Consider the following 21,941-nt stretch of genomic DNA (forward strand, 5'->3'; position numbering starts at 1 on the left):
GCACCTTCATTTTATGACACACACAGATGGCCACCAGGCTTCAGATCACAAACTTTCTTAGAATCGTTAAAAAACTCTTTGTTGCAGTTCTTATTTTTGATAAAAATACAAACATTTTACAACAAAATGAAAAACATAATCCAGTCTGTGTATAGGTAGGTATAATATTTTACCAAAAATAAAGAATTCTTCTTTTCTTTCCTTTCAAATATTTGCAGCAAGTTACCTTTTCCGCTCCAACGTGCACCTGTGACGACTTTTTACGCCGCACGCCTGTGAAGCGACAGTCACCTTAAGCTGGGGGCGCCAGCGGCGATGCCAGTCCTTGTTTTATTATCCGTTCAAAAGCCCTCAGAATCACCAAAAGCCCCCCAACCCCGGGGTGTAGCTAAGCGCTGCCAGGGGGTCCGCAGACAGTTAAATACGAAGCTTCGATCCACTGCCTGTGCCAATCGAAGGTTCGAGTAAAGCAAGAGGGCGACTCGTCGACGACCACCAGGCTCGTCGGTTTGTGCAATCGGGGGTCGCCAGTCCTGTGGCCGAAGTCCGTCCGGGCGTGTGGCGCGCTCCTCCATTGTCTTTCACGCTTTATGTCTTTTAAATCAGAATAAAACAAATTACAGGAATCCTTTTGTCCTTCGGGTCTTAAAGCGCTTCCTCACAAATAAAAAAGAAATAAAAAAGTTTTCCTGGGATGTTTGGAAAGCACGTCGTTGTAAAACAGCACCTTTGGCAGATGAGCTCAGGGTCCGAGCGGTTCGCAGTGCTTTGGAAACCCCAAGGAGTGGAGCCGGCAGCTCATTTCACCTCACATCTGCAGAAAGACAAAGAAGAAATGCGACAATCAACAAAAAGAATCACATCTGCAGTGTCCCCGAAATGTCCCTGTCCTCGCATTGGGAGTGTGACTGGCACGCGTGTTAGAGCGCAGGTGTACAGCGGACATGTCACGGGGTGCGAATCGCTGACTGACGTCAGTGACGTGTAAAACTCTGCGTGCGCGTGCGCGCGTGTACAGGTGGCATGTGTGCGCTGAGCTTCTGTCGCCTATCAAGTGAGACACACGAGGTGGGCGCTTCACAGGATCAGCCGTTTGGCTTCCTCAGAGCTAAGACGTGACGTTTATAGCCCTTCGAAACTCCATTTCAATTGATTTCTATGGCTGCAATGATAAATGATGCCCCCCGTGTTCTCTTTGGGTAGGACTGCGCATTTGTGCTCGGATGTTCGTAGGTTTTCCTTCGATATATTTCAATACGTGCAGGTTGGATTGACTGGCGCCCCGTCTAGGGTGGATTCCTGCCTTGCGGTTTCTACCACCTGGGGTGGCTCCTGCTCCCTGAAACCCTGGAAATTTTATTAGATTAATATTAACAGCGTGATTAACATTAGACGGAAATTAATAGACTGATAGAATTATATTATAATTAGGATGTATACACACACATCTGTATTTGCACATATATTACGTATCAGTTTCTCCTTTCATTTATCACCCTCGTATCCGTAGCGTCAGGTGCGTGACTGTGCGCGTGCACATACGCGCCGTCCCGGTCTACAGTATGCCTGTGCGCGCGCCGATTCGAGTTGTTGGTGACTGTCAGGAGTGCGTATGCAGTGCGGACCTCCTGTGTCTCTCTCTTCCATGAATAGGCACGCGTATTGCACGCAGGTGTATTAGGCTTCCATTTCACTTTTAAATTTAGTAGTCACAGATGTCATGGCACGCACAATGGTGGCTGCACGCAGAGGCACAGCCTTCATGGCACACACAGTAAGGCGACCCCGTTGGATTTCAGCAGCTACGTGTTTAAGTGCCGGCTGTGCTCATCCATAGCGGGTGCCCGCGCGCGTGCATGCTGAGCACGTGCCCAACTAGGACAGGCTCGCCGTCTGCGCGCACACAAGGCTGGCCAGTGTCACGCGTGTCGTGTCGTCCATTCGCCAGGCGGTGTAGTGGAGATGATGGCGTGCAATGAAGTGCAATTGTCACATTTTAAGCTTGATTAGCATTAATCGTTCAAATCAGGCCAAGCCAATCAGAGTCCGTGCATCAGCGCAGGTGCTGGCAGTGACCTCAGGGTGACACTGTCGCACGCCAGAGAAAGAAAGAAAGAAAGAAAGAAAGAAAGAAAGAAAGAAAGAAAGAAAGAAAGAAAGCGTGGTCAGCATTGCAGCAGTGTGCCGATCATGGCCTCCCCGTGATTCTCTGATTTGCCATCGTCGGTGCCAGCTTGTGATTTTTCAGCAAGTCCCCCTGTCAGCAACTCCTACCTGCGCCGTCGGCAGGGCCACCCGACTTTAGGTCAGAAGCAGATCCTTGTGTGGCTTTACTTTTTTGCGCTTCCCTTTTTTACCTGTCGCCCTTGTCCTTCCTGTCAACACAGAGGCAGGGCAGGTTAAACGTGCCAAGGTGAAGCTCCTGGGCCGCCATAAATACCTGACATTGCTCGGCTCGGCTCCTTATCTGCTCCGAGCGGCCGTGTTGTGACTACCAGGCGCTCGTTATCTGCAGCGCACGCAGCCTTTGGACGCTCGGCGAGCAGCAGGTGGGGCGCGGACTGGACAGGAGCCCGAAATGAGGAGGGTGGGGGAGGGGGAGGAGGCGACACGGAGGTGACAAGTCCGTCGGGACTGAGCCGTCCATGGGGATCAGGGGGTTGATTACTAAGTTAGCGCTTGGAAAGGCGCTATATAAACCTGAATAGAAGTTCAATGTCTTACAAATGTTGGGGGTCGATTTAGCTGTGAATGCTTCGGGGATCAAAGATGGGGTGCTGGATGGGCAAGTTCAAAGTGGGCAGATGTCCTCGTGACCGCCAGTCCCAAAGATCAGAAGTGAGGGGCTTCAATTTCCAGATTAGGACTGAGCTGGGCCGCCAAGCTGGGCCGCTGTGGCGGATTTGGGGTTCAGAGGTGCAGCAAGCAGCCGGTTGTGTCATTCACAGGGTGGACTGCAGGGGGCGGCAGAGAGGCTGCGCCAACTCCAATGACCCGTCTGCCTTCAAAAGCGGGGCTATTGGATTAGGCTGGGGGGCACAAGGGATGGAGGGGCCAACCAGAACACTGTGGAGCTCTAAGGCACTCAGACTAAAGTACTCTCTTTTTTTTTTCTCAAATCTCAAAAACAAATACAAGTTTTAAGCCCCCCCTGCCCCCCCCCCTCCATAGCAGATGTTTGATTTAAATACCTTAATATCAAATCAAGACAAAAACAAGTGTGGGAAACAGCAGATCCAGAAGTGCCGTCCCACTCAGTGCTTCTGTGCAGAGCTTAGTCATTAATGAAGCATCTCCTGTGAAAGCCATTTAGCTTTGGATTGGCATCCCATTCTTCCCAGATGAACCCAGACACACACACACACACACACACACACAATGTACAGCTGGCGGGCCGCACCGCCGTGTTTTTCCAGTGAGTCACTGAAGGAAACCCGCTTATCAAAAGAAAGAAAAAGCATCGGTGCCAACAGTTAGTAATAATTTCTAATTTTATACATCCTCATCACCTTAATTAGCAAAAACAAACTTGGCTTCATGTGACACCAAGCTGTGTGACGAGGACATCCCCATTCATGGAGTGTCCACCAAGTGACAGCGTCCTACAGCAACACTGTAATACTGCTGCTTTACATAGCGCCTTCCTGACAAATGGTTTATGCCATTATACTGGGCAGGCAAGGTGACTTATATAGCGCCTTTCGTTAGTGGACACATCTCACACATTTGCTTCTGTATTTCTAGAGTGTGGTGTCGGACCCTGGACTGGATTGCTGGGTAATATAATGAATGTTTATTGGCTGAGTTCTGGTGACTCACTTGGTGTCACACTGTGGCATTGACCCTGTCCTGTGGTTAGTCAATGGTGAAGGTGCAGAAAGCAGCCTTGTGCCCCACTTCATGCCACACACGACATTTCCAACAGGGGGTGAAGCTCCTCTCTTGGGGAGTCAACACTAAAGATTTGAACCTCGGCCTCAGGCCCTGCAGTCCTGCTCACCAGCCACTAGAGGCCTCCACTGCCTGACCTGCACACTCACACACTGGTAGCCAATGAGTGCACTGGGAATGGCAGGACTGACCAATGAATGAGAGGGAGGCGGGTCTGCGATTTTGCAGATGTGGTCTAATTAACGATATTACGTTTAGGAGACTGTGAGCGGGCAGCTCCATGCCTGTCATTTGGATCATACGACTTGAGTCTTCTGAGACCTTTTCATGGGTGGTTTGCTGTCATTCGTACTTATTCAATCCCACTGTATCAGGAATTTGGGATCTCCATAAAGACATGAGATTGAAAATGTCCTGGCCATCACTGCAACCCACGCAGGGTGAGTAACAGCTGCACAAATCTCTTCTGTGTGTGGCATCCCCACTGCCAGAGCACCTGGGCACTTGTTGGTTGTTCTGTGGAAAGTTGGAGAATATGGAGAGACTGGCACAAGTGACATCACGGACTGTACTGCCATCCTTTGGTGCCTCCCACTCGCTACTGCTCTTGGCCAGAGGGCATTGCCACAATGGCTTGTGGGCACAGGGGACATCTTGAGTCTCCTTTACAGACTTGTGCTTGGGAAGAGGCAAGGTGAAGTTGGCACTGCCACCTGCGAGTCCCACGTGACAATATAGAGATTTCCTAACCGACCCCAAAATGAACCTAAATGCCATAAGGTGGCACCATCTACTGCATGGCTCACATAGAGAAAAATTACCCTAAACATGGAGGGCATGTTATTAGGGAACCTAAACACTATGAGGTGGCACCATTTACAACAGGACCCACAAGAGCACTCTGGGAAGGGGGCACTCCATGTGGAAGGCATCCTGTCAGGCAAACAAAATGCAAAAAAGCCACATCACCATCTGCAGGAACCCCATGGAGACAATGGAGACTCTGTAAGGTGGTCTATACTCTTTGGGGTGGGACCATTTAATGCAGGAGCCACAGGAACACAATGGAGAAAAGTGTATTGAGAATTAGAAAATCTAAACATTACGAGGTGGCACCATTTACTGAGGGGCATACAATGGAGAAAAGTTCACTAAATATGGAGGGCACCCTATTAGGGATCCTAAATGCCATGTGGTGGCACCATTTACTGAAAGGCCTATGATGGAGAAAATGTCACTAAATATGGAGGGCACCCTATCAGGGATCCCAGATGCCATGAGGTGGCACCATTTACAACAGGACCCACATAACCTCATGGCACACCAAATGAAACGCATCATATTAGGAAAGTGAGATGGCATGAGGGGTCACTCCACCCTGTAGGGTCCATGCAAGCACACAGAGAAAAAGTGCAATAGATAAGATAGACCCTTTAATAGGGATTTTAAATTGCATAAGGTGGCACCATTTACTGCTGAGAAATCGGAGTGCAATCAAACCCCCTGCCTGGAAGGTACCCAATTAGACCACTAAAACGCCACAAGGTGGCAGCACCACAAGCTGCAGGGCCCACATGGGGATAAAAGGTGCACTAAACATGGTGGGCCCTATCTGGGACCCTCACTACCCTGGAGTGACACCATTTGCATGGAGAAGTGCCCTCATACTTTTGATTCAGGGGTTTAACAGTGGCCATCCCCCCCATCTCCAGGCGTCTCCCCCCCCACCATGACGTACCTGTTTCTGATTCTCTGTGCTCTGTGTGGAAAGTCTGAGAAGTGCAAACGCATTCCAAATGCTCCTCTAATCGCACCAGGACTTCTTTTAATTTAGCTTTCCTCCTCACATATTCCACTTTGGCCACCTAAAAAAAGAAATCAGAACAACCTTCAAAATGCACGCAAGCCACAATGAGCCCAAGCAACAAACAGGGCAGCCCTTAATCATGTGGTGAAGCCACAAAGCCGGCTTTCCAAAGAGGGTCTCTGTCGAGATGGGCACGGCGGTGGTGGCGGCGGCGGGCGAAAGACGAACACAAGTAAAGAGCGACCTTCAAACGCAGGCAATAAATCAAGAGAGAAAGTTCCAGATTAAGCAACAAGTCGCATTCTGAAGACCTGCGTGCCCCACCCAAAAGAGGATGAATGAACAGAAGCCCCTCTGTTATGGGTGGGTGGGTACAAACAAACCAAGCAGGGAGCGCCCCCCTGCCCCATTTAGGTGAGCCACCCTGTTTTAGGACCCGGGACAGCAGGTGTGCGACTGGCCACCCACACGTCTACGTTGGTAAAGGAGAGCCCCCCTGCTCCGTCCCGCACCCGTCCTCCTCTCGGCTCAAGTTATTTTAGATGTAACACAAGTAATGAAATTCTAGTTAAGCCGGTAACGCGACTACAAGACTTCAGACTAACGTTACTTTGGACCCCATTGCCCCCAACTCCACTTCAGCGTTTCTTAGGTGACGTCAGCGCGCTTTCATTTTAGATCCGTCTTCCCGCCGTAATTGCATGCAGGACGATTCCTGGCACCTTATTCTTTTGATCTTTTAATTGTTTTCCATGTCTTGCTGGTGACATCACCTGGGCGCCATTTTCAGGCCACCATCGTTTCCCGTTGTTCATCACGTGACCAACAGCCGCACTGCACGTGTCATCCTATTTGTCGCCGTGACGACAAACCGGTAACACACGATACAACAAATTTCATTGTAACGTCGGTAACATCGGCGCCCCAATGTCTGCGTACTTATAAAACAATCGAAAGTATGCAAACAACTTGCTAACATCGGGAGAGGATTTCAAGGCAGGTTGGAATCTTTGATTCTTGTCTTATCGATCGTTTCTCACTTGGGCCCGTTGACCCGACTCTTCTTTGCGGTGCCCTCTTCTGATGCCTTCATTTCCTGGTCCTCACTGGGCCATTTCCTCCAATGACAACACTCACAATCATGGTCATATTGTTTATGGTTGCCAAGGCCACCAGGTCACTTCTGATGTCTTCTCTGTGACACTATGTAAGATGGCGGCACACACCAGCAAGCCTTTTCCATGCTGTTCTTGGTGAAGTGGGTTACACTTCCAGTAGGGACTCTTCAGTTCTGATTTGGATCTTCTCATCTTGTTTTGGTGCCCCTCCTGGCATCAGCGCCCAGCCTAGTGCATCCTCTAAACAGGTCTTCCTTTCCCACAGTTTGCCATCTCCTTTCTCTGTGCCTTTGTCCTTCTGACCACCATACTCTCTGTTAAAGGCACTTTTGAAAGACTGGACTATATAAGTGTGCCACCTGGGCAGTGCCCCTTATGGAGGGTGCCCTGTCTGCCCACTGTCAAGTAGTCAGACCATGCTGTTTGACGATTTCTATGAATAATTTATTAAGGATTTGATGGGGTGATTGTTGGGCTGAGTTATCCCTGAGTGAAACTCAAGGTAGCACAGCAGACCTCCGCCCTCCTCGTATCCCTTCAGAGGTCCACGAGTCCTAAAGGGGACACTTATTTGGTATTCAGGTCCCTCTCTGGTGTGCTCAACGATGATCAAATACGGGTGTCTCTCAATGTCCCTGTCTAATGAAGGGGGTGGTGATGGCAGTTATGACGACCACAAATGGGACGCCCCGCCAGGATGCCACCATAATCTGACAGCAATGACAGCTCAAACAAGGCCCGGGGCTCAATGGCAAGCAGTGTGTAGGGGGGGGGGGGGGGGTGGTCTGGCGGACAAACAAAAGGTCCCCAGACGGAGAGGCGGCGTGGGGCTACTGAGGGGGGCTCATCAGGGCCTTCTCCACGGATGTCAGATTTACATACACAAAGATTTAGGGGCCTGTGGAGATGCTTTGTTGGTAGGGGTGAGCCGCGGGTCACGCCAGCTTTCAGTCCCCCATGAGGGTGCCTACCCTTTGAAGCTGACATTTCCTGGGATGAATTAAGTTGTAGGGCATGAAAGGGACTCCAAAACTAACAAGAACAAGGGTGGCTCACGTTCCCTGGGATCAAGTGTCTTGCTGGGTGGCAGCCAACGGCCATCTAAGAGTCAGCAGGTCCACAGTCAGCCGCTACAATTTCAGAAACAACGTGTAAGCCTGGAAAAGACCCCGACGAATATCCGGGAGGTGTTCAAAAGTGGAGGGTGACCAAGTACAGCGACCTCCGTGGCCACCGCTGGCACAGCTTCATCAAGCGTCACCTCAAAGCTGCGTCAGCGGCTCGTGTCGAATTAGCAGCTCAAGCCGTGACCACTGGTGTCACACACCCAAATGAGGACGTCCCACCAGGTGACCTAAATGTGCCACAAGCATGGATCTGTGAGGGGGCCTGTGGGACCCAAAGGTCAGGCGGGGCCCTCGGGAAAACTACAGCAACTAAAGCAAGTCTTGGAAGTTGAACCCTGGTGTGGTGGGAAAGATTTTGGGCCCTTGAAGGATCTGTTTTTTGGATGAGAGAGAAGCTTCTGGAAGGTCTGCCAACTGTTTTTTATGGGGTCGGGAGGGGGGGCTCTGATGTCCGGTGAACATGGGATTCATCCTTGACAGGAACTGACAGAAAAGATCACAAACAAAGAGACCCCGAGGAGCACACAGGAGTGATTAGAGGAAGAGGGCCCACCATGGCACAAGGACAACACGTCCTGGATGGGTGAAGGAACGGAGAAGTGGGCATCTGTGTTTTTTATTGGATGTCTCGACTTTTGCAGATTTTGTACCATTCCCACTGCTTATGCCTTTTGTCATTTTCCGCTGGCCGCTGTCCCCTCAGTCTTCTCGCTTCTGTTGTCCAACTCTCCTTTGTCACTTCTCCACTTGGGTCTTCTGGACATTTTATTTCAGATCTTTCCGTCTTCTTTCCCATTCCCTCCCATTTTTCAGTTTCAACTTCTGGTTATCAGCTGTTTTTTGTCTTTTTGTTCTTTTCTTTTGTATTTTTGTTTTATTTGGTTTTCCGCTCCTTGAAATTGAGATTTTGTATTTTTTGTCATTTGTCATTGTTTAAAGTGAGACGTCTCATTAAATAATTAAGAGCTTTGTATACATGAGCCAGGCGTGCCGCCAGATCCCTACTCCCTGTTTGGGACTGGAGGCTTCAGACCTTTCTAGAAGTTGCTGAAGTTGATCAGCCAAACACCAAAGACAAGGGGGGGAGGGGCGGGTGGGCAACAAATTCAATCAAATGTCACCCAAGTGGCCACACAAAGGACATTTCAGGGAGCACAGAAAACAATTACAGGAGGACACCTCAACACTGAGAAGAACACAGAGAAAGAACTACAGCAAACTACACAAACGGAGTGACACACAAATGAACACTCAGGATGTTGTTGGGGAGAATTAGGAAGGGGTCACCGGTCACGAAGAGGCGTCCCACTTGGAAACCCACCCAAAGTCCCCAACAGGGTATGGTGACTGAGAACTTATCAAAGGGGTTCACCCAAAGGACATGAAGAGATAATCCCAGAAAGACACCCAGAATGTCCCAAAGGAGACCTCACTGGAAAAAGGTGTCACAAGAGGGGTGTCACACCAGAAACATCCTGAGGGTCACAAGGAGCTGAGGGACTCCGGTCTCAAATGTGGGGCTCGGGAGAACATGGGCAGGTCATTTTCAAATGGGGTCCCACCACAAGATAACAAAATGAGGGTCCCATTTTAAAGATGGGGAAATAACGACAGACAGGGGTCACTTCATCCTGCACCAACAAAACAGAGCCCACCCAAAGCCTACGCCTGCTGTTTGTAGCGCCTTTTCAACCTCTAAGCCGGACTTAACAGCCCTGGAGGACGAGACCCTAAAAGTGACACAACATCCCGGTGTGGTGGGCATACTCAGACGCCACCTTCTGCTTTGTGTCTCCACCGTAAAGTCCAAACGTTTGACCTGCAGCAGTAAAATGAAGAGCAACGCGGCGAGGGGAAGAAGAGGCGGCAGCTTCAAAACCCCCCCACCGCTGACACACGAGGCGGAATCGGCGACATATTTGTACAAGTTAAAGCACAACCGATGATCGGCCCGTGCCTGGCATGGTGTCTCCTCCAAACACCTGCCGCCGGGACGCTGTAATTAAAGATGGCCGGCGCTCCAAGGCTCAGGGCGCTCGTCTGTTTTCTGTTTCTGTTCGGCCCTCAAATATTTCAGAGCAGGTCGAGGGGCCTCACGATAATCACCTATCATTAGGGGGGCCGCAGCTCCAAAACTCCCCGTCACAAGCGGGGGCGCGCACCAGTCACATCAAAACAGAGCGAGCCAGGGGGGAGCCAAGGAGGTGACTTCAGGCTCGGCTACCTCCTAAATGTGCAGATCTCAAACCACCGGCAACCTGGGGATGTGACAGACCACCATCTATGAGACATTAAGCCCCTAACTCGAAGGACCAAATCCTGCCATTAAAGAGTAATGGATTCGGATTGGGCTGAATTTTGTCACAAACTGACCATCAAGGTGAGGTTCAGGCTCGGACCACAGACCACCAACAAGGTGGGGCCCCCATACAGTATGGACCACGACCCTCCATTGAAGTGAACTGCCTGGACCTTAGGTTACCCTCCAGGAGGGGCTTTTGCTTGACTATTTACTGTGCCGGCTGCAGACCACCAACAAGATGGGGCTGAGGCTCACCTGCCTTTATATGCCATAAACATACAGACTGCAGACCACCATGGAAGGGAGGGATTATGCCCCTAACTATATGGACCTTAGACTCCCATCGAGCCCACCTTGATGATGGTCCCCGGTCGGTTCAATTCCGTCCTGAGGTGCCAGACATCGAGTAATCAAGTGGCCAGCACGCTCACCCAGTTTGGCCAACGTTCCTTCAGATGTCACCTTCTCGTTTTCGGTGTCTCCAGTTCAGTTGCTCAGATTTGTATTCATGGAAGAACAACGGCAGTGAAGCTCGGCTGTGGGTGGGCTGGACCAGAGCCGTACAATCAGACCACCACCATCCTTCAGGATGGTCAGCTTGTCACATGACAACGGGCTCAGCTAATCTCATCAGAACTGGGTGGCTGCGGGTTCAAGACAAGTGGTGGGCTGGCTGGTGGTGAATGGGGGGCACAAACCCATCCGAGGCTTTACATTGTATGTCACACATTAGGGTGGGCTCAAGGGCTTCTCTGGACCACCCTTCACAGTTGGGCCAGTTGGATGACGGGTGTGATGACAAACGACCACACTCTGCCAGTGGACACTCTGGGGGTCATCGCTCCAGATGACTGAGGAATGGGCAAGCGAAATGTGTGTTTGTGACGTGGTGTCCCTTAAGAGGGTGGGAATCAGGTGGCACTGGACACTCTGATCAAATGGTTCTGCCACTCCAGTGGATTATATACTGGGACGCACAGGCACTGGGGGAGACGAGGGGCTTTGGTCTGTGGACCATTCAGAAGAAAACTGACTTTGTAAAATGAAATGCGAGTGAAGGGTGGCAGACACTCCAGTTGTGCCACTGACCACCGCGGCCTCCTGACCTCTCACACATCTATTTTCGGGTCCTTCGTGAGGGACCACCGTTCAGACGTCTCCAGCACTTAGGAGTTTCTCCTGCGTCAGCTTTGGACATCCTAAAAATGGCAAGCTGTGAACTTTGCCCTACTGAACAATGGGGGATTAAAAAGAAGCTGCCATTCTCCCCAAAATGAGCAAAAATATGCGGCTGACCACCAGTTGTGGCCCACCAGGCGCTGAGTAAGGACATTCACTTCAAGACGCCTCCGAGGACGTGCCGTTTTGTCTCAAATGCCATCCGAGTCGGCCTAACAAAGAGTGGCTTGTCTCTTTCTACCTGTCATCACATTTCTGCCGAAATGCCTCCGAAAAATGCCACAAAGTGGGCACAAAATAACAGCTATGAAGAAGAAAGGGCAGTGGCTGTCAACCAGCTTGCCCCCTACTCCCCCATCCCATCTGCTCATCCACAATCACGAAACCCAATCTTACGGGTGGCTGGCATCAAGTCCAGTGACACTACAGCCAGGGCAAGAACTGGGCCTAAACAGGGCACAAGGAAGAATATAAAGTCCTCAGGACAACCCCAACGTATTTAAAGGTGCCAGGCTGGGGGTCCTGACCTGCACAGCACTACAATGAAAATGCAGGACAGCACTCTGCCAATGGATGACCAAAAGGATCCCAAACGGTGCCATGATGCCCCTTAACCACATGTCTGAGCTCAAAGCCATACAGCAGTCACAGTGCCAACTGGGAACACAAGTCGCCTGGATTGAGTCAACACCACCAGGGATGCCATCTCCATAGAACAGCAAAAGCCAATTAGCAATCTAAAAGCCATTGAGCATTGGGCATCCCGGGTCTTAGCCACCATTCAGCAGAAGATTGGGCCGGGTGAAGGACAACGGGTACAAAGACTGACTGGCTGACTGGCAAGGGGACCCCAGGCTCTCAGCCCAGATGCCAGGCCCAGAACAATCAGCAGAAGATCATCCACCTTGGGACACCAACCAGGAGGTAGAGCAAGTCCACAGGATGGACCGAGGGGACCCCAGTATCACAGAATTCCCTGAATAAGACCCCCACTCCATCAAAGCACCAACCAAAGAGAAATGGCAGACTACCAGAGGACTTAACTGGCCAACAAGAAAGGGCGAAGGGTCTAGCGGGCAAGGGTGGCACATAAGGACACCAAAGATGTCCCTTAGAAAGCAAGAAATAATGACAGCTGTAGCCTGACCAACACAGACGTGACAAAGTTCATCCTAGGAGGGTGGTGGGCTACCCCTTGCATGCTGGACAGCCTCACCTTTCTGAGAACAAACATGAAGAACAAAGTAAAAAGGATGTCCTAGACATCCTCAAAGGGGCCATAGGAATAGGGGACAATCACACAGGACCTCCAGCATGGGGGTTGTATTAGTGGACAGCAGCAAAGGTAGACCACCTCAGAGCCCTCAAGCAGATCCCTGAGATTAGTGGACATCCTCAGCTGTCTCAGCCTGATGGACAAACAGAAAGTCCTCAAGCACCCTGAAGATGCTGGATGGCCACACTGAACGTCAGACTCTCAGGCTCAATCAGGACCAAACAGGACATCAAGGAGTGGACGGTCCTGCTGACTGACAACCATACACACAATTCTCAAGGTGGACCACCTCGCTGAGGGGCACCCACAGAACTCCAAGACTGGACCTCCCCTCATGTAATGGATGGTCACACTGGTGATCAAGCTCACTGGTCTCACAATGTGCTCACAGCATGGCAGCAGAACCACCAGGATGGTAGACAGTCATGAAGTTCTCCAGATGCCCAGGTTGGTGGGATTTGTTCAGTACTGTTGTGACACTGTAGTCTGTTTTCATGAAGGTCACTTGATAACCATCCAGATGCCAACTCTGTTGATTTGGCCAGCTTTGTGTCTGCTGCCAGGTTATGACAAACGTGTGGAGAATTTCCAGAAGTGCTGAGGTCAGGCAGCTCTACTCACTAGACGTGGCACCAGGGTGTGGCCATAAGCAAGTATGAATGTCACTGGGCTCTGGATGTGTGACAATAATGACCCCACTAGCTCCAACAAACGGTGGGCAGCCCAATAGCTTTCATGCAGGTCCTCAGGGTTGGTGGCCAATCCCCAGGCTCTGACAGGACTTAAGGAATGCCATTTGATGGACCCTCACCTTAGAACTTGTGACTGCTGGACACTAGGGATGGTGGGCACTCCAGTGTCTTAAAGGTGACCTCAAGAACGACAGACGAGGTCGCAACTTTCAAGTCCCAAAGCGAAATCATAAACGCTGATGGGGTCAGGAAGAGAATTTATTCAGGACAGATGTTCTGCCCACCGGCTGGTCACCATAATTAAGACCACATGAGTGACCACAGCTTAGGCCTCCCTGTTTCAGGGCAGAATCACCTGAGATGGTGAGCCCCAATCCTCCATGTGGGTCACACACAACAATGCAGGTGAGACATGAAGGCCCACAGGCTGAGATTCAGTCATGTTAAAGGCCTATGCCAGCGTGCCACTTTGTGTTTCTGTGCTCTATGCCCCTCCCTCCCTGGCGCAGGATCTTTTCAGAAGTTGGCTGCAGGTTCTCCCAAAGTGTTTGTGAAGATCAAAGCTGGATGGTTACTGCAGTCACGCATTTATTCCGTTGGGACCCTGACCGCCTCGGCACTTTCAAGTCTCCTTGGACGGCTGCCAAGATGCATGAGCTCATGCTGGCACGCAGCAGTACAGCGTCGGGAGGTGGCAGGGACGGCTGGGGAGGGGGGGTTGGCTTAGCACTCCGCTTACCTTGACAGTTCTGTGATGGACCCGTGAAGGCTGGCACTTCATGTTGTTGGTATTGCAGCAGCCGGTGCAGCGCCTCACTTCCACACATGGCGGCCACACCAGGAAGTTGGCAGACGTTGGGTCGATTTGACTTCGAGGAATTTCGTAGATGACTGTCCGCGTTTTGCACACTGCTGGGACGGCCTCCTCTAGGAGAAGGGAGAAAGAAACACATAAATAAACAGCCATGGCAGTCAAATAGCGCCCCTTCTAGTGTGGGCAACAGTCCTCTACAGAGCATCTCAAAAAACTGCCAAACTGTGGGCTGCAATCCTCCATACAGCCTCCCAATCCTCCACCCCAGCCAGGTGCCAGCAGTACAGCATTTATTCAGTGGTGAAAGGCGCCATATAACCTACAGACTGATTGATCTGCATGTCTAGCTCATGAATGTGACTGCCAAGCCAATGCCATGGTGGACTGGACCTCTGAAAAGGGGAGCACACACTGGGCCAGCCACTGATCTGATGCCACTTGCGGGTGCCAGGATTGGCCTTTAGGGGTGTGTGGCCTGTGAATGGGCATCGATTGAGAGAAGCTTCACGTTGAGTGAGGAGTCCCAAAAATCATGAGCCAGAGTGAATATCCCACCAAAGGAGAAGGACTGGGCAACTGGGGGGAACCTTTGGAATTAATGGAATTGGAGCTGCGCAATGAGGCGCCTCCTAGAGGTGCAGAGGAAATGGCAGCTTGTGGGTAACTAAGGAGAGGCCAGGGAGGAGGAGGAGGAGGATAGAATGGGAGACTTCATGGGAGGGAGGAGCAAGGGAGCACCAGCCCTGTTGACCGGGCACCACAATGAGCTCATAAAGTCACCACCCCATCCATTGTCCGGTGTGTAACCCACTTGTCCAGATGAAGGGCATGGGGTGCCAGTGCTCACTTTTTCATTGACTGAAGGTTCTGCCAACGTCTAGCGGAAGGGAACACAAGCAGCTCGGTCTGCCCCCCACCTCAAATTCTGTCATACACTCTTGGACCCCCAAAAATCTCCACATTTTAAACCCAGCCATCACAGCAAGGCCACCCCCTCACATACTGTAAGTGCCAAGGTCTCTGGTACCTTACCCATGTTTGAACCCTGGCACGTCTCATCAGCACATTTAAAGCCCCCTGCTCTGCTCTCACCCTCCTTTGGCCTCCCTGTTTCAGTGGCTGTCTGGATGTGGCAGAATCACCTGACATGGTGAGCCCCCCTGCTGCATGTGCTGACCCTCAGGTGGGTCACTTAGGACACGCAACAAGGCGCTGTATAAGGCGCCCATGGATTGAGTCCTCTCAGTTTGCTCATTGTGTTCAACTCCTGTACAAGAGAGAATGACGAGAGCGCAGTGCTGCATTAGTGTGACATTAGTGTGACAAGTGACAAGTGTTGATATAGCGCCTTTTTGCTTGATTAGTTTTGTTTTCATATTTGTTTCTTTCTTTCATAGTGCCTTTCCTGGACATTCTGTCATGATTATTGACTAACACTGCAACTTTATTACATTTCATATTTATATAGCGCCTTGCATGATTATGCCAGATAGATTTCTCCTGCCTCGAGTTTTCATAAAGATTTTTACAGCAGTTCTACCACAACTGGCCAACACGACATCTTAATGTTACTATGGCGCCTTGCGTGGTCGCTGCTCCCAACGTGACTTTTCATAATTATTTTTCTTTCAATATAGTGCCTTTCACAGAGATTCTATCATAATTATTGACTAATGTTAGCAATGTGTTTAATGTTTATATAGCGCCTTGCAGGATTATTCTTCGTCCAGACTCATAACGATTTGTCTTTTAATATTTGGTAATATAGTGCCTTTGATCGCAGTTCTGCCGTGATTATTGGCTAACACTCCATCTTTTTGTAGCGTTTATAAAGTTCCTATAGAGCCTTGTATTATTGTACCGGACAGATCACTTTCGATGGATGTATTTCAATATCGTGTCCAGTGTTTATATAGCGCCTTGCACGGCCACGCCAGGCTGACTGCTCCCGACTCGGCCATCCTAATGATTTTCCTTTCTTTCTCGTCCCTCTAACTGCACACGACAGGCTACGACACGCGGCTGAATGTGAAGAATTTCGCAGCTCCGGGGCTTCTCGTCCGCCCCGCCCCACTCGCCCCGCCCCACTCGCCCGCCCCGCCCCGCGGACGGCCCTCCTTACCGATGCTCCTCTTTCTCCGCACTAGCAGCGCCGAGTACTTGTCGTCCACGTGGGCTGCCGCGTAGTCTTTCTTGGACTTGGGCTTCACCTCCGGGATCACCTCGTTGCCTGTGTCAGAGGGGAGAGAACGGCGAGAGTCGAGTTACAGCGGGCACAGCGCAGCCTGGCAGCAGCATGCATGTAACGGGCAGCACAGTGGAGTGGAGACGACTCGGCGTTCACCGCTCAAAGCCGCCCGTTCGTGCCACACTATCGCCCGATGGCACCCTCCTATATTGTAAGTCGGTAGCCAGTGCCGGCGGCGGCTCATGCCAATCTGCAACAAAAGGCCCCCACAAATGCCCAGTCACATGCCAACACTGGTATTGTGGTGCCCAATAATCCATGTACTGCTCACAAACCCATCAACCATTAAGCAAAGGCCATTCATGGAGACGGCGATTACAACAACAAGAATGATCATCACCAAAGCAAGGGCAGAATGGATGTGCCACTCTGTGCCCACCTTCTCACACCAAGAGCCATGTCCAAACCCCAGTTTGTTGATGGTGGCCATCGGACTCAGCCAAGACTCCAGTCCACTTACAGTGTGTGACCACTGTCTGGATCCGGGCACCTCTGCCGTTTGTGGGCACTCACCACCAAGTTCAGAGGGGCACCACTGAGGATAGCAGCGCTGCCCCAAGTGCTTGAATAAACATGTTGGGGATTGTGAGATAGACTGGCACAGTGGGTTAGGTGCTGCGGTGAGGCACTGCCCTTTAGGCAAAGCTCCAGTGTAACCCTTGGTGGGCATTACCATCCTCACCCAATGCTAATGACTGAAACAATGAGACCAAGAGACGGGCACGAGGGCCATCAGACTCATCTGAAGAACTCCGTTTTCTGGAAGCTGAGCTGCTGCTGCCTCTTGGGATGGAAACAAGAAAGATACGTGATACTAATTGGCAGGCCTGGAATATGTTTGGATGGCACAATTCAGTGGGCATCATGATGCCATACCTCATCAGAATAGTCAGGGACTCACAGAGCACGCTGAGGGTGGGCATCTTTTAGTATTGGGGCGGGGTTGTGTGTGGGCTTCACAGCTGAGAACTCAGCATCCCAGTTATCAGGTTGGCACCGAAGAAAGGGAAGCAGTGAAAAGAGCCCCTCAAAAGGTACCCGCCATAGCAAGCCAGGGGGAGTCAAATGGGCCAAACACACCATGTGTCGTCTTATAAAACTTGGGTGTAAAGAGACAGAGGGGGCCGCCGGGCGATCCTCAGGGGAGCGACTCCCACGTTTGTCCACGTCAGTCAAGCGGCACTCGCAGCTTTGTGAAATTCCTCAGCGGCTCCGTGCAACTTAATATGCAGACAATAAAAACGCCAGCGACTGCTGGCACTGCCGCCCCGAAGCTCCCAGACTCGTAAACCATCGCCAGGCACTCATTGGGGGATCTCCTTTAATAAAAGTCGGCCTTTTTTTTGGTTGGCAGGATTCCATTTTCATCTTGCCAACAATGAAAGTGCCCGCTCATCTCAGTGCGGACCCCTTTCTTCACTGCCCTTCCTTCCCTTCAAGTGGGTATTTCTGGATCTGGGACATTTTGTGCTGCTTGGGGCCCGATGGATGTCCCCTTTATGTCATTATAGCAAACTTCACCAAACTGGACTAAGTATGTCTTATGATATCCCACTACTGCCACCATGGCTCAGAAAACTTTAGGTGGTCCACTCACCTCCAGGTCAGGGCTGCAGGTGCCAGGCGTCTGCACAGGGAGCACATGTGTACCACACACAGAAAGGCTCTCGGTTTGGTCACTGGGACGTGATTGGCTGTTTTAATGTTGGTGAGCGGCCAATCAAAAGGGCTCAGCTTGGGGATCCGCACACTTCACCTTTCTCTTTAGTAACTGAGAGTAAGAAATCCCTTATGCTGACCTGGGGGTCTCACCCACCCGGAGGGTCCTCCCAGCTGCTGACTGAGTGCCAGTTCCTGACCTGATGGAGGCCGGCAATCTTTTCATGCTGATCTCCTTCCGCTCATCTGACCGTCCACCTTCTGAAGCCCCCTTTCTCATGACGAGACCACAGGGGGCACAAGCACACCATGGGAACCAAGCTGTCCACCAGCAAGCACATTCACTATGAGCTCGGGTTCAAGGGCTGCATCACCGATACATTTGCCACCACAACATCACAGCCAGCACGGGTTCAAGGCAGGAGCCCACCCTGAAAGGGTCCATCAGGTGCATTCGCCACGGAGGAGGGCACGGGTTCAAGCAGCCCATCGACAAGTAAATTCACCTCAAGCCAGAGACCAACCCTGGGCCAGACAGCCATCCACCAAACACTCTCACCACCACAGAGAGCTCGGGTTCAACCCTGCACGGGACCCCCGCAATCGAACTGGAGCCCAGGGGTCCTTAAGAAGCCGCACGGCACTCCGAGATGCCCGCCTTGCCCACGCACTACAGCGCTGACGTCACGGCCACCTCAACACCTGCGCTGCGTGCCACCCGAGAAGTCCAGCCGCCGCAGGTGGTCGCACGGACTGCAAGACCCCCGTGGAGCGAGTCCGCCCCAGCAGGTGCACGGCGGGTGGAGCAGCAGGTTCAACTCGACCCGGTGGCGTGGACGACAGGTGACAAACGACAAAAACAGCCAGCCCGGAGGGGTCCCGAAAAGGAGACACAAAAGGAGACGGAATTTACCTACGGATTCAAGTTCAAGGAGGCGCTGCAGGTCGCTGATGCTGCGGATTTCGCTGTTGGCGATTTTCTCAATGAGCTCCTGAGGAATCTCCGTCTCCTTGGAAATGAGGGGGGGGGGGGGGGGGCAAAGAGAGAGAAAAACAGTCAGGGGGTCGTCTTAGTGAAGCCGCGGGCACCCCGAGCGAGGCAGGCGGAGAAAAAAGACGCGGGCGGGCGCGAGAAGCTTCGGTGAAAGAAAGAAAGAAAGAAAGAAAGAAAGAAAGAAGAAGAAAGAAAGAAAGAAAGAAAGAAGAAAGAAAGAAGGAAGAAAGAAAGAAAAGAAAGAAGAAGAAAGAAAGACGACGAATCTCCGCCACACACGGCACGACAGGTGTGAAAGGCGCTATAAGGTGTCAGCACACACCTGCTCAAAAAGCCCCCCACTTGAGTGTCCACTTTTCTTTTTTCTACGGTTTGTTTTTCTTAACAGTGTCGCCGTCCCCGATGGCGTGTCCCCATCATCACGTGCCTGCTGAGCGAGATGAAGTCCTTGTCCCCTCCTATAGCGGGTCGAGATCTTTCGAGATGCCCTCGGGGCCAAAGGTGCGGGGCGCTTCAAAGCCCCACGAGTCGGCACGCGCGCAGCCCTTTCGTGTCGCTTGTCGCTCTTTCGTGCAGCAGTCACTTTCGCTTGTCCGCCTTATTAAATATCTTTAGATAAGCGCGTCCTGGCTGCCTCGGGTGGGCTCCTTGCGTGAGGGGTGCGCAGGTTGTCCCTCTCTATTGTAATCTGAAAATGGCCCCGCGACAGACAGAGCGCTGCAGACCCGCCGGGCTTGGAGCCGCCTGTGACCCGACGGCGTGTGGCCGTCCCTCTGGGGACCCGAGACTGTCTCGTCTTATCGCTCGCCGCGGCCTCGTTATGCCCCGAGGGGTTCGGGATGGCCGAAGCGTTGCCGTCCCAGCAGGCGCTGAACCTGCAGTCTCACGCGATGGGCCGACTGCCGCACAAGTGCGCCGCTTCAGTGGACCCCCCCCCCCCCCAACACGATAACCCACCCTCGCTTGGCCCGACCGACTCACCTCGGCACTGGCGACTCCCAGGTACAGAGAAAAGGCGAGCAGGTAACAGCAGGCGGCGGTCCTCATTTCCTTCGAGTGTCGCGGAGCCCAGAAGTGGCAGCAAAGTGAACACAAGGAGCTGAAGCGAGGCTCCCGGGCCCCGGACATTCAGTAGCATCCCTCGGGGAAAAGAACCGCAAGGCGTAAAGACTTCCAGAGTCGAAGGCGACGAAAGCTGCGAGCGGGCAGATGACGGAGGTCTGGACGCGTCCTGGCCGCTGCGCGATCTCCTCTTCTCGGCGTGTTAAAGATCATCCAGACGAGGCGCATGTTTGTAGAAGTGGAGCCAATGAGACCGCAGGGCATCGCCGAGCATTTCAAAGTTAGATCAGGAACAAACAAAAAAAAGAAAAAGTCGAAGTGTCGCGGAGTTGCCGAAAATGGACACCCGCGCCTCTCTGCGCGACAGCCACGAAACAAAATTCAGAGCGCCGGACAAAGGAGAGAAAAAAAGGAGAAAGAAAGCGAAGTTGAAAGATAAAATCCTCCCGTTTCGCGGTCTCCTTCTCGACGCGGTCCAGCCCTTTATTCCTGTGGGATAAATCCGTGGGAGCCCCCCAGCCCGCAGAGCCCGCTGTCCTGAATGAAGTCCGCCTGCTCGCGGCGCACTCGTTATACTTGGTTGCCCTCCCAGACGCGCCTCCCCCTCGATGTGTAATAACGTGCCATCAAATCACCAGAGAGCGCCGAGCAGGAGGCGAGCCGAGCGACGGGCTGGCAGGCTGGGGGCACGTAAGCGATCGGCGGGCGCGGAGTTTACACGCTCCAAAGGCGCTATATCGGCCGGTCGTTTTGGCTGACGCCTTTCGTCGCCATTTGACGTGCAGGCGGCTCCGGGGACGCAGGCAGGTGAAGTGACCTGCTCAGGGTCACACCGTGTCGCTAGAGGGGGCTGAAGCTCTAACCGCTACGCCGCACTGCCCAGCTAGCATTAACCCTTCCATGTCTGTATCGAGGTACACGGTGACGTACAGCAGATTCTTATGTGAAAGGCGCTATAAAACGACAAGCTGATGCCACCATTTACACCGGGCACAGGCTGTGTCCTGCCCTGCGGGTCTATGGCGTCTACTGTGACCGCGCGCCCCCCGCCCATTTTTAATCGACTCCTCTCGTTGAGCGCCAGTAGGTGGCTAATGTCGCTAATGGCGTTTAGCAGGTGGCAGTTAAAAAGTCTTTAACAATGAGAATGGCCATCAGCGCAGATAACGACTCGCACTGGCCAAAGTCAAATGTAAAGAGTAAGCCAAGCGGCGACCCCCAGTAGCCTCCCCCCACTGCATTTGTCATTTCGGTCGCTCCGCTCCACTCCCCGGTCACCCCGGCGCCGCAGCCCTCAGCGCGTTGCTTTCTGTCGTGCATTAAAAATGCAGGAACGCGCATTGGGGGGCTTCAAAAGGAAAGGGCGACAGATAAGAGTCATTAGGGGAGACAATGGGCGAGGTGACGAGGCGCAGAGCGCAGCCTTTCATCTCGTTTTCCTTTTTTCTTTTCTTTAATATGCACTTAAAAATCCCCCTAAGGGTCCGCCATACAACTGGTCAGCCCCCCGATGAAAGAAAAAAAGAAAGAAAATATAAATATATGGAAAAAGAAAAAGAAAAGAGAAGGCCTTCGGCAGCTCGGACGTCACCACCGCTACTGCTGCTGAACGGCCGGGCCGAAGCCCTCCACGGGTGGTCTCGTTAGGCTGAGAGAGGGGGGCTACCTCGGACAAGGGTTCAAATCGGGACGATGGATATGGAAGGACAAATACAACAGGCGACCTCAAAAGACGCAAAATAAAGCAAAGTGGAAGGACAGACAGAGAGACA

At 52.0% G+C, this 21,941-nt stretch overlaps 1 protein-coding gene across 3 annotated transcripts; it reads right to left on the reverse strand.

Moving 5' to 3' along the window:
- Positions 1 to 63: 63 nt before the first annotated feature.
- On the reverse strand, positions 64 to 20,813 carry LOC114660966 (platelet-derived growth factor subunit A-like). Of its 3 annotated transcripts, XM_051933380.1 has the most exons (7): positions 20,089 to 20,227; positions 19,027 to 19,123; positions 16,329 to 16,436; positions 14,132 to 14,319; positions 5,630 to 5,756; positions 2,275 to 2,375; positions 64 to 814 (listed from the first exon to the last, which is right to left on the reverse strand). In XM_051933380.1, exons 1-6 carry the CDS (start codon positions 20,152 to 20,154, stop codon positions 2,302 to 2,304), a joined length of 660 nt encoding a protein of 219 aa, XP_051789340.1. In that variant the 5' UTR covers positions 20,155 to 20,227; the 3' UTR covers positions 64 to 814; positions 2,275 to 2,301. The 3 variants fall into 3 exon arrangements, with proteins under 3 accessions (XP_051789340.1, XP_028669842.2, XP_028669843.1); XM_028814009.2 differs by lacking the exon at positions 19,027 to 19,123 and having other exon boundaries at positions 20,089 to 20,813; XM_028814010.2 differs by lacking the exon at positions 2,275 to 2,375.
- Between the last annotated feature and the right edge of the window lie 1,128 nt (positions 20,814 to 21,941).

Source organism: Erpetoichthys calabaricus, chromosome 11 (genome assembly GCF_900747795.2).
Source record: "Erpetoichthys calabaricus chromosome 11, fErpCal1.3, whole genome shotgun sequence".
In the NCBI taxonomy this organism is placed as follows: domain Eukaryota; kingdom Metazoa; phylum Chordata; class Cladistia; order Polypteriformes; family Polypteridae; genus Erpetoichthys; species Erpetoichthys calabaricus.